Here is a 12,837-nt window from a genome sequence, read left to right as displayed (position 1 = left end):
CTGATCAGACAAAGGCACTATACACACCGACTGTTCTACACACCGACTGATCTGACAACGGCACTGTACACACCGACTGATCTGACAGTGGCAGTGTACACACCGACTGTTGTACACACCGGCTGATCAGACAGTGGCACTGTGCACACCGACTGATCAGACAGCGGCACTGTACACACCGACTGATCTGACGCTCACTGTACACACTGGCTGATCAGACAAAGGCACTATACACACCGACTGTTCTACACACCGACTGATCTGACAGCGGCACTGTACACACCGACTGATCTGACAGTGGCACTGTACACACCGACTGTTGTGCACACCGACTGATCAGACAGCGGCACTGTACACACCGACTGATCAGACAGCGGCACTGTACACACCAACTGATCAGCCAGCGGCACTGTACACATCGACTGATCTGACACTCACCGTACACACCGACTGATCTGACACTAACTGATCTGACACCATCACTGTACACACCGACTGATCAGACAGCGGCACTGTACACACCGACTGATCAGACAGCGGCACTGTACACATCGACTGATCTGACAGTGGCACTGTACACACCGACTGTTGTGCACACCGACTGATCAGACAGCGGCACGGTACACACCGACTGATCTGACAGCGGCACTGTACACACCGACTGATCAGACAGCGGCACTGTACACACCGACTGATCTGACAGCGGCACTGTACACATCGACTGATCTGACACTCACCGTACACACCGACTGATCTGACACTAACTGATCTGACACCATCACTGTACACACCGGCTGATCTGACAGCAGCACTGTACACCCCGACTGATCTGACAGCGGCACTGTACACACCGACTGATCTGACTGTCACTGTACACACCGGCTGATCAGACAGCGGCACTGTACACACCGGCTGATCTGACACTCACTGTACACACCGACTGATCAGACAGTGGCACTGTACACACAGACTGTTCAACACACCGACTGATCTGACAGCGGCACTGTACACACCGACTGATCTGACAGCGGCACTGTACACACCGACTGACCTGACAGCGGCACTGTACACACCGACTGATCTGACAGCAGCACTGTACACACCGACTGATCTGACAGTGGCACTGTACACACCGACTGATCTGACAGTGGCACTGTACACACCGACTGTTGTACACACCGACTGATCAGACAGCGGCTCTGTACACACCGACTGTTGTGCACACCGACTGATCAGACAGCGGTTCTGTACACACCGACTGATCAGACAGCGGCTCTGAACACACCGGCTGATCAGACATTAACTGATCTGACACCATCACAGTACACACCGCCTGATCTGACAGCGGCACTGTACACACCGACTGATCTGACAGCAGCTCTGCACACACCGGCTGATCAGACAACGGCACTGTACACACTGACTGATCTGACAGCGGCACTGTACACACCGACTGATCTGACAGCGGCACTGTACACATCGACTGATCTGACAGTGCCACTGTACACACCGACTGTTGTACACACCGACTGATCTGACAGCGGCACTGTACACGCCGACTAATCTGACAGCGGCACTGTACACACCGACTGATCAGAGAGCGGCACTGTACACACCGACTGATCTGACAGCGGCACTGTACACACCGACTGATCACACAGCGGCACTGTACACACCGACTGTTGTACACAACTGACCAGACAGCGGCACTGTACACACCGACTGATCTGACGGTGGCACTGTACACACCGAATGTTGTCCACACCGACTGATCTGAAAGCGGCACTGTACACACCGACTGATCAGACAGCGGCACTGTACACATCGACTGATGAGACAGCGGCACTGTACACATCGACTGATGAGACAGCGACACTGTACACATCAACTGATGTACACAACAACTGATCAGACAGCGGCACTGTACACATCGACTGTTGTGCACACCGACTGATCTGACAGCGGCACTGTACACACCGGCTGATCAGACAGCGGCACTGTACACACCGACTGAACTAACAGCGGGACTGTACACGCCGACTGATCTGACAGCGGCACTGTACACACCGACTGATCTGACACCATCACTGTACACACCAACTGATCAGACACCATCACTGTACACACCGGCTGATCACACAGCGGCACTGTACACACCGACTGATCTGACACCATCACTGTACACACCAACTGATCAGACACCATCACTGTACACACCGGCTGATCACACAGCGGCACTGTACACACCGACTGATCTGACACCATCACTGTACACACCAACTGATCAGACACCATCACTGTACACACCGGCTGATCACACAGCGGCACTGTACACACCGACTGATCAGATACTATCACTGTACACACCGACTGATATGACACTGTCACTGTACACACCGACTGATCAGACAGCAGCACTTTTCACACTGACTGATCTGGCAGCGGCACTGTACACATTGACCAGACGCAGTTGCACTGTACACACCGACCAGACAGTCGCACTGTGCACACCAACCAGACACAGTTGCACTGTGCATACTGACCAATCAGACAGTTGCTCACTGACCAGTCACACTGTGCACACTGACCAATCAGACACAGTTGCACTGTACACACTGATCACACAGTCACTCTATACACACTGACCAATCAGACAGTCACACTGTGCACACTGATGAATTAGACACAGTCACACTGTGCACACTGACGAATCAGACACAGTCACACTGTGCACACTGACGAATCAGACACAGTCACATTGTGCACACTGACCAATCAGACACAGTCACATTGTGCACACTGACCAATCAGACATAGTCCTGCTGTAATAGTGAGCATGTTGTGCACTGGTTATATAGAGAACCACTGAGCAAGGTGGCAAAATTAGGAGCTGGTGATTATAAAGCTTTGCCAAAGAGACGTGTTTGATGGAGTGTGGTCAGGGAGAGGAGAATGTTTGGATTGTTGAGAGGGAATTACAGAATGTGGGTTCTATAATTTGGAAACATGATTGACTGTGAATGGTGCTGTGACAATGGGGGGGTGAAATGTACATGTACATGCGGCCAGAGGCAGTGGAACGGAGAGCACAAGGGTGGGAAATGTTGTTGAACTAGATTAAGTTATATCGAGAAGCAGAGATTCATCCTGAAGGATTTCAAGAATTCGTAATTTAAATTGTGTAACCAGAGAAAGTTAACAAATGTAAACCACTGCGACAGTCTAATGATTTTCATACTCAGTGCTGCTCAAGAATACAGGGAGCAGAACTTTGGATGAGCTGAAGTTTGTGAAGTAAGGGAATGTCAGTATGACCAAAATACAATCGGATTGGTCGAGTCAGGGGCTAACAGAGCTGTGCATGAGGGTTTGAGCTGCAGATTGACTGGTGCAGGAATAGAGATAGGCAAGGTTAGAAAAAGGGGTTGGAGTCTGGAAGATTTGTTTGGGGTTGAACATGTCGCCGAGGTGTGAACAACCTGATTCCTCTCAACAGTGACTGGGAAGGTAGATACATAGCAAAGCGTATTTGGTTTTTACTTCCAGTTTTGTGTTGATTTCTTTGCTAAGCCTTTTAGTGGCTTGAGATTCTTTGCATAAAGATGCTGGTATCCTTCCTTCATCTTAGACATACATGCAACTCAACCAGTAAGTCACAGGACTATGCTGACCAATGCAGTCAGCCTTACATAGGTACTCAACTCTCACCCTCTCACTCAACAGATTCTCAGGGGGAAGTGAAATAATCCGATATGAACAAACCACCTGCCATATCTATGCTGACTTACTCTGGGCTGTCAACTCCGATTATATTCAGGATGGCGATGCAGAAATCTGCAGTAACAAACAAAACTAGAGGGCCATCTCTCCTGTGACAGAACCCATGTCATTTTTCCCTCTCAGCGTGGCCACATCAGCTGCTATTTTCACCTCCGTAACACAAGAGCGCGCCCCCCCCCCCCCCCCCCCCCCCCCCAACAACCGCCCCCCCCCCCCAACAACCGCCCCCCCCCCCCCCAACCTCCGCCCGCCCCGGCTGGCATTAATTCCGATTTAGGAGGTAGATCGGATAAACAGGGAGATGCATTCCAAGCCTCCCAACATGCTCACTCTTGAAATTAAATGAAAATCGCTTATTGTCACAGGTAGGCTTCAAATGAAGTTACTGCAAAAAGTCCCAAGTCGCCATATTCCGGCACCTGTTCGGGGAGGCTGGTATGGGAACTGAACCGTGCTGCTGGCTTGCCTTGGTCTGTTTTCAAAGCCAGCGACTTAGCCCTGTGATAAACCAGACTCTTGCATGAAATCGTGGCCTTACCAGCTATTCAAATGAATGCAAATGATCCCATGGCATTCCTTAGAGTGAAGCACTTCTGGTGGTCTAGCTGACAATCATTGATCAATTAATATCAGCAAAAATTAGGTTAACTGGTGCTGTACTCAGCCATATGAATGCAGAATTCTGAGCTACTTTGCAACTAAAACATTGAAAACCTTGAAGAAACTCGGGTTGATCTGGTGACTATTAGGAATTTCTTACCCGACTGTGTCACAGAAACAGATTCATCAGACCAGCTGCCAGATGCATGGCGGGATTTCAATGCAGGCCTGATCGGCACACTGAAGCTGGAACTGCTTTTCTGACCATCTTGCTTTGATGTACTGACAGTCACTTTCGAGGGAGGAGACTGTAAAACAGGAAAAGAAAGTCAACATTAGTTCCCTGGCTGACATTAATTCCGATTTGGGAAGTAGATCGGATAAGCAGAGAGATGGATTTCAAGCCTCCTGACATGCTCACTCTTTCTGGTGAAATCGTGGCCGTACCAGCTATTCAAGTGAATGCAAATGATCCCATGGCATTAATACCAGCAAAAAATAGGTTAACTGGTCATTTATCTCTCAGCTGCCTGTGAGACCTAACAACAACATGTTTCTGGCACTGTTAATGCAGTAATATTTCCAACAGTACTTCACAGGAGGCACTGTCAAATAAAATGTTGACACACAACCACATATTAAACAGTGAGGAAGATGGGGCAACATGGTGGCACAGTGGTTAGCACTGCTGCCTCACGGCGCCGAGGTCACAGGTTCGATACCGGCCTTGGGTCACTGACCGTTTGTGCATTCTCCCTGTGTTTGTGTGGGTTTCATCCTCACAACCCAAAGATGTGCAGGGTAGGTAGATTGGCCACGCCAAATTGCCCCTTCATTGGAAAAAAAATGAATTGGGTACTCTTAAAAAAATATATATATATTTTTTAAAATAAAATGAAATAAAATAAACATTGAGGAAGATGGTGATGGTCAACTTTTCTTTTATTCATTCATGGGACACAAGTATTGCTGGCAAGGCCAGCATTTGTTGTCCATTATTAATTTCACTTGATGAGGTGGTGGTAAGCCGCTATTGTATCAAAGGCTGTATACAGGTAGAGTAGCATGACGAGTGCATGGTAATCAGGGTCACAGTCATACACAATGCAATGTAGGACTTTGATCCCTACCTATACTGTGGTAGGGATGAAAACCTTAGTGGTAGTATCCAAACATGGAGCTGCGGGAAAGATGGGTATCGAATTTGGAAGCAATAACACACTCCAAGGAATCTGGAGAGGAAAGGGACAGTGGAGATAGGGCAGTAGCTTACCAGGACAGGTCGATCAAGTCTAGGGAAGGAGCTTTTTTGAGGAAAGGGGTGATAAGACGGGATTTGACGTGGTCAAGTGTTGCTGAAAGTCACTTGGAAGGTCACAGAAGGACGTGAGATTAGAAAGGGGGTGTAAATAAAAAAGGGGAAGATGAAAGTGATCAGAGGTGACCATATCTGACAGTGGCATGATGAGAGAAGACACATCGATTTACCCAAATACCACATCACAGGCCTTCGGCCCAACAGCCACTCCTCATACTCCACCATAAGCACCCTCATGGCAAACTTAAGGGGTTGACCGTGAATATGAGCAGCAAGTGGCTACAGCTTTTGTATGCACTTTAAAATGAATTCATTGGATGACAAGTATTTGAGATGAGCTGAAGACGTGAAGGATTTCCTAGAAATACAAGTTCTCTTTTACAACACCAGCTTCCAATGCCTCACTGCAGTGTTCGACAGAGGCAGAGAATCAGAACTTACAGTCACTTGTCTGCCTCCAGTAAAAAGTAGCTTGTATAGACTTGAGGGATTGAAATACACATAAATACAAAGAAGTCATAACCTTTGGGCTCACACTGTGTCGAGGACCATATAGTGCAGATAGATAGACTGATTGGTTAGACCAGGGATCGTGGTCTAAAATTTAGAACCAGACTTTTCGGGGGTTAAATTAGGAAACACCTCTATACACAAAGGTTGGTAGAAGTTTCAAACTCACTTCCTGAATTGTACTAATTGTTGTGTTTAAACCAAGATTGATAGATTTTTGTTCACTGAAAGTATTAAGAGATATAGGGACAAGTCAGGTATATGCAGTTATATTTGTGATTAGCCATGATCTCAAGAAATGGCAGAACAGCTAAAGGGACCTCCTCCTGTTCCTAAAAGGACACATAATAAAGCATGAAATAAACAGTTTCACACAATGAGTGATTATAGTCTGGAATGGACTGCCTGACAGCGTGGTGGAGGCACGGTTACTCAAATGATTCAAAAGGGAATTAGACTGTTAACATAAAAGGAAGACTGTGCAGAGTTAAGGGACAATGGCACAAATGACTCATTTGGAGACCTGGAGCAGGCACAAGGGGGCAAATCATCTCCTTCAGCTTGTGAGCCGCAACAGTTCTGAGATTCCATCAGTATTTACCCAAGCAAAAGGTCATCACATTACACTATCATATTGTGATTTGTGGGATCTTTCTGTGCTCAAATTGGTTGCCATGGTTCCTGCCATGTTTCCTATATTACAAGAATGACTACACTTCAAAAGTTCGTTATTGGCTATAAAGTATTTTTGGGATTACCTCAGGTCACCGAAAGGCTCTATATAAATGTAAATGTCTTTTCTTTTATTTACCCACTCTGTTCCCATAATTTGCATCCCCATTTCCTTTATCCCTCGATCCAATCCCAGCTGTCACTACCACAAATTCGGACACTGAATTCCTTCACCTAATCTGTAGGCCAGATCAGGTAAGGATGTCAGATTTCCTTGTCCTAGGGATATTAACGAACCTTTTTTTTTAAAACGGCAATCGGCGATGGCTTCATAATAGTTTCATGATAATCACCATGATTTCATGGTCACCATTACTGAGACTAATGCATTAGCCTGGACTTCCGGTTGCGGCTATGCGGAGCTAAGCCGCACGTTCGGCAGCTCCCGCCAGGAACGGACCTTTGGGCTCTTTTTAGGGCCCCTCGCGGCACTTTTTCGACGGCTCCCGACGTGGGAAGGTTATAACAACATTCCTCCAGCGGTATATGGCCTGGACCAGGAGTGGGGCGAGTAAAATAGCGGTGGCAACAGCATGGACGGAATCATTGCGCTCCTGAAAGAGTTTGGAGCCTTCTCGGGCTACAAACTCAACATGAGCAAAAGCGAGATCTTCCCAGTGCAAGGACCTGCAAAGATGGAACACACTCCCACTCTCCCTCGCGGGGAGAGTCCAGACGTTCAAAATGAACGTACTGCCCAGGTTCCTCTTCAGATCCATTCCGATCAACATCCCCAAGGCCTTTTTCAAAGCGCTGGACAAACTAATCATGGCGTTTGTATGGGGGGGGGGGGTGTAAAAATGCTAGGATCACAAAGATGGTCCTACAAAAATCAAAATCCTCCCAAACCTACAATTCAACCACTGGGCGGCAACATCCGAGCGAGTAAGGGGATGGATCCAGGAGCCAGAGGCCGAGTGGGTGCGTGCGGAGGAGGCCTCCTGCATGGGGACCTCCCTCCGGGCCCTCGCCACGGCAGCACTCCCATCCCCACCCAAAAAACACTCCAGCAGCCCAGTGGTAACAGCCACCCTCCAATCCTGGAACCAACTGCGGCAGCAATTTGGCCTGACCAAAATGCCGGACAAGGCTCCCATCTGCAACAACCATAGGTTCACACCAGCACTGACTGACGCCACCTTCAAAAGGTGGAGGCAGGACGGAGGGACACTGACAGTCAGGGACCTATACACAGACGGCAGGACCGCAACACTGGATGAACGGACAGAGAAATTTCGGCTAGCCAGGGGGAACGAGCTACGGTATCTGCAGCTCAAAAACTTCTTACGAAAGGAGACAAGGACATACCCACAACCACCATGACAGACACTACTGGAAGACCTACTGGATGCAAGTATCCTAGAGAAAGGGAACTGTAGCGACATGGATGACCGACTGGTAGAAAGGGACGACACCGTACTGGACGCAACAAGAAAGAAATGGGAGGATGACCTGGGGATTGAGATAGGGTGGGGACTCTGGAGTGAAGCACTGCATAGGGTCAACTCCACCTCCACGTGCACAAGGCTCAGCCTGACGCAACTAAAAGTGGTACATAGAGCCCACTTAACGAGAAACCGTATGAGTAGGTTCTTCCCGGAGGTGGAGGACAGATGCGAACGGTGGCAAAGAGGCCCGGCCAACCACGCCCACATGTTCTGGTCTTGCCCCAGACTTGTGGAGTACTGGACAGCCTTCTTCGAGGCTATGTCCAAAGTGGTGGGGATGAGGGTGGAGCCATGCCCGAAAGTGGCGGTCTTCGGGGTCTCGGACCAGCCAGATCTATTCCTGGGGAGGAGGGCGGACGCCCTTGCCTTTGCCTCCCTGATTGCCCGCCGTAGAATCCTGTTTGGCTGGCGGTCAGCAGCACCACCCAGAGCCGCAGACTGGCTGTCCGACCTCTCGGAATCTCTCCAAATGGAGAAAATCAAATTCGCCATCCGAGGGGTCAGACGAAGGCTTCCACAGAATGTGGGAGCCATTCATGTTCCGGGACCTGTTTGTGGCCAACGGACAAGAGGAAGAATAGTCGAGTGGCCAAGAATCAGGGGAAAATGGACGGGTTCGTTATGGGGGTTTATTCTCATGGTTTTATGCTCATTTCTTTTTCTTGTTAATTTATTGTTTTTGTATTGGAGGGGAGGGGTTACTGTTTTTCTCTGTTGTGATAAAATTTGTTGTTGAAAACTTGAATAAAAATTATTCTAAAAAAAAAGGAAGCGACAGTCTGACGGCAAGCTAAGGCCCAAAACCAAACTGTAAATAAATGCCTATAAACATGTGCCTCGGCCATATTGAGGAATGTAAAATATGTATGCCGGCTAAAGGGGGTGGCCACAGTTGTTATTATGAAGATGCTTACCTGTAAATATACATGTTAATTTTTGCGTGTTTTTTTTCTAATAATTTGTAATTTGTTGGATATAAAATATGAAAACTCAATAAAAAACATTCCAAAAAAAAAAAATAGCGGTGGCAGCGCCAAAGCAAAAGCAGGGGAAGAGGCACAAGATGGCGGCAGGCGGAGACCTGGAGGCAGTGGGCGCAGGAGCAGCAGGAGACTCTCCAGCGTTGCTACCGGGAGCTCAAAGCGGAGCTGCTAGAGCCGTTGAAGGCTTCCATCGACAAGCTGATGGAGACTCAGACTGCCCAGGGGATGGCAATTCGGGAGATCCGACAACAGGCCTCTGAAAGAGAGGATGAGGCCTCAGCCCTCGTGGCAAAGGTGGAGATGCATGAGGCGCTCCATAAAAAGTGGCAGGAGCTGGAGAACTGGTCGAGGCGAAAAAATTTGCGGATCTTGGGCCTCCCGGAGGGGTCAGACTTGGGGGCCTACGTGGTCATCATGCTGAACTCGCTGGTGGGAGCTGGGTCCTTCCAGGGGCCCCTGGAGCTGGAGGGGGCCCACAGAATTCTGGCAAGGCGGCCCAAGCCAAATGAGCCGCCAAGAGCGGTTATGGCGCGGTTTCATCGGTTCGCTGACCGGGAGTGTGCGCTCAGGCGGGCCAGGAAGGAGCGGAGCAGCAGGTGGGAGAACACGGTGGTACGGATCTACCAGGACTGGGGTGCGGAGGTGGCTAAGCGGAGGGCCGGGTACAACCGGACGAAGGCGGTGCTACATCGAAAAGGAGTAAAGTTCGGCATGCTGCAGCCGGCGCGTTTGTGGGTCACCTACAGGGACCGGCACTTCTACTTCGAGTCCCCGGAGGAGGCGTGGGCTTTCGTGCAGGCCGAGAAGTTGGACTCAAACTGAGGGTTGGGTGCGGGGGACTCTGTGTAACTGTGTTATCTTTTGAGGGGGGGGGGGTTTCTGTTTAATGTTGGTTCTATGTTGTTTTCAGGGTGAGTGGGGCACTGTCTTTTTGCTTGGGCTCGGTGGATGGGCTCGAGGAGGGGGGCAGACTGGCTGTGTGGGGAGCTGATGGTGGGAAGGGGGGCTCGGGCCCCGCGGTGGGAAGGAGGGCTGGGGCCCCGCGGGGGGGATGGGGCCGACAATGGGTGCTGTTTTAAACGTGGCAGGGCCGGACAGGAGGAAAGCGCGGGCTTTTTCCCGTGCTGAGGGCTGAGGAGTCGGAGCTAGTAGCGCGGGCTTTTTTCCCGTGTGAGAGCGGGAGGGGGAGGGGGAGAGTGGGAACTGGGGAGGAGGGGCAGCCCCACGTTGGGAGGGGTCGGAGGAGTGGCGGGAGCTGCCGGGGTCAGCAGGAGTCAGCTGGCTTACAGGAGTACTATGGAGGGAGTGGTGCGGGGGGGGGGGGGGGGGGGGGGGGGGGGGTACCGGGCTGCTGCTGGAATGGCCAGGGAGGAGCTGAAGTATGCAGAGGGGGTCGAGTCGGGGGTTTGCCGCCGTGGGAAATGGGCCAGTGGGAGGCGCGGGCCTGTGGCGGGCAGAAGGGTTATGGCTAGTCGGCGGGGGAGGGGGGCAGGGAGCCCCCTGATCCGGCTGATAACCTGGAATGTGAGGGGATTGAACGGGCCGGTCAAACGGGCCCGCATGTTCGCGCACCTGAAGGGGCTGAAGGCGGACGTGGCCATGCTCCAGATAACACACCTCAAGGTGGCAGGCCAGGTTAGATTGAGGAAAGGATGGGTAGGCCAAGTGTTTCATTCAGGGCTGGATGCAAAAAATCGAGGGGTGGCGATTCTGGTGGGAAAGAGGGTGTCGTTTGAGGCATTGAATGCCCGCATTGGGTGGACCTCGAGCTGGGGGAGGAGAGAGACCAGCGCCCGCTCTGGCGCTTGGAGGTGGGGCTGCTGGCAGATGAGGAGGTGTGCGGGCGGATTCGAGGAGGTATCATGAGGTACCTGGAGGCTAATGATAATGGGGAGGCCCGAGTGGGGACGGTCTGGGAGCCACTGAAGGCGGTGGTCAGAGGGGAGTTGATCTCCATTCGAACCCATAGGGAGAGGAGGGAGCGGAGAGAGAGGGAGAGGTTGGTGGGGGAGCTGGTGAGGGTGGACAGGAGATACTCGGAGGCTCTGGAGGAGGGATTGCTGAGGGAGCGGTGTAGTCTTCAGGCCAAGTTTGACCTGCTGACCACTAGAAAGGCGGAGGCTCAGTGGAGGAAGGCACAGGGAGCGGTGTATGAATATGGGGAGAAGGCGAGTAGGATGCTGGCGCATCAGCTCCGCAAGCGGGATGCGGCTAGGGAGATTGGTGGAGTCAAGGATAGGGGAGGAAATGTGGTGCGAAGTGGGGTAGACATCAATGGGGTCTTCAGGGACTTCTATGAGGAACTGTATCGGTCTGAACCCTTGAAGGAGAGGGGGGGGGGGGGGGGGGGGGGGGGGGGGGGGGGGGGGGGGAATGGGGCGCTTCTCGGACCGGCTGTGATTCCCGAGGGTGGAGGAGGGACAGGTGGAGGGATTGGGGGCGCCGATTGAGCTCGAGGAGCTGGTCAAAGGGATTGGGATCATATAGTCGGGGAACCCGCCGGGGCCAGATGGGTTCCCGGTCGAATTTTATAAGAAGTATGCAGACCTGTTGAGTCCCCTGTTGGTTAGGATCTTCAACGAGGCATGGGAGGGGGGGCTCTGCCCCCGACTATGTCCCAGGCGATGATTTCCCTGATCCTTAAGCGGGACAAGGACCCCCTGCAGTGTGGGTCATACAGGCCGATCTCGCTGTTAAATGTAAACGCCAAACTGATGGCGAAGATCTTGGCCACGAGGATAGAGGACTGTGTGCCACGGGTCATTCATGAGGATCAGATGGGGTTAGTGATGGGGCGACAGTTGAACACCAACATACGGAGGCTCTTGAATGTTATTATGATGCCGGTGGTAGCGGGGGAGGCGGAGATAGTGGTGGCGCTGGACGCGGAGAAGGCCTTTGATAGGGTTGAGTGGGAGTACCTGTGGGAGGTGCTGGAAAGGTTTGGGTTTGGGGAGGGGTTTGTCAGGTGGGTGAGGCTATTATATGAGGCCCCGATGGAGAGCATGACCACGAATAGGAGGAGATCGGAGTATTTTTGGTTATATCGAGGGACGAGACAGGGGTGGAGCAGGGGGTGCTCTTTGCGTTAGCAATTGAATCCCTGGCCGTGGCGTTGAGGGAGTCGAAGAACTGGATGGGACTGGCGCGAGGGGGGGGGAGGAGAACCGTGTGTCGCTCTATGCCAATGATTTATTGTTGTATCTGGCGGACCCGATAGGGGGAATGCCGGAGGTGAAGATCCTTAGGGAACTTGGGGAGTTTTCAGGATACAAGCTCAACCTGGGGAAGAGCGAGCAGTTTGTCGTGCATCCGGGTGACCAAGAGGAGGGGATTGGTAGGCTCCCACTAAAAATGGCGGAGAGGAGTTTTAGGTACTTGGGAGTCCAGGTGGCCAGGAGCTGGGGGGCCCTACACAATCTCAACCTTACAAAGCTGGTGGAGCAAATGGAGGAGGAGTTTAAAA

General features: G+C 51.4%; 1 protein-coding gene across 5 annotated transcripts in view; it reads right to left on the bottom strand.

Annotated features, from left to right (window-relative positions):
* Positions 1-12,837, bottom strand: part of cep350 (centrosomal protein 350) — a 248,859-nt gene that overhangs the window by 30,431 nt on the left and 205,591 nt on the right. For all 5 annotated transcript variants that reach the window (XM_038795159.1, XM_038795161.1, XM_038795162.1 and 2 more), the window contains one exon: positions 4,541-4,688. In XM_038795159.1, the coding sequence (XP_038651087.1) occupies positions 4,541-4,688 (148 nt within the window). The remainder of the gene's footprint in view (positions 1-4,540; positions 4,689-12,837) is intronic.

This window comes from Scyliorhinus canicula, chromosome 4, assembly GCF_902713615.1.
Source record: "Scyliorhinus canicula chromosome 4, sScyCan1.1, whole genome shotgun sequence".
NCBI classification, from domain to species: domain Eukaryota; kingdom Metazoa; phylum Chordata; class Chondrichthyes; order Carcharhiniformes; family Scyliorhinidae; genus Scyliorhinus; species Scyliorhinus canicula.
Note: the sequence above shows the minus strand (reverse complement) of the source record. Positions and strands in the feature narration are given on the sequence as shown.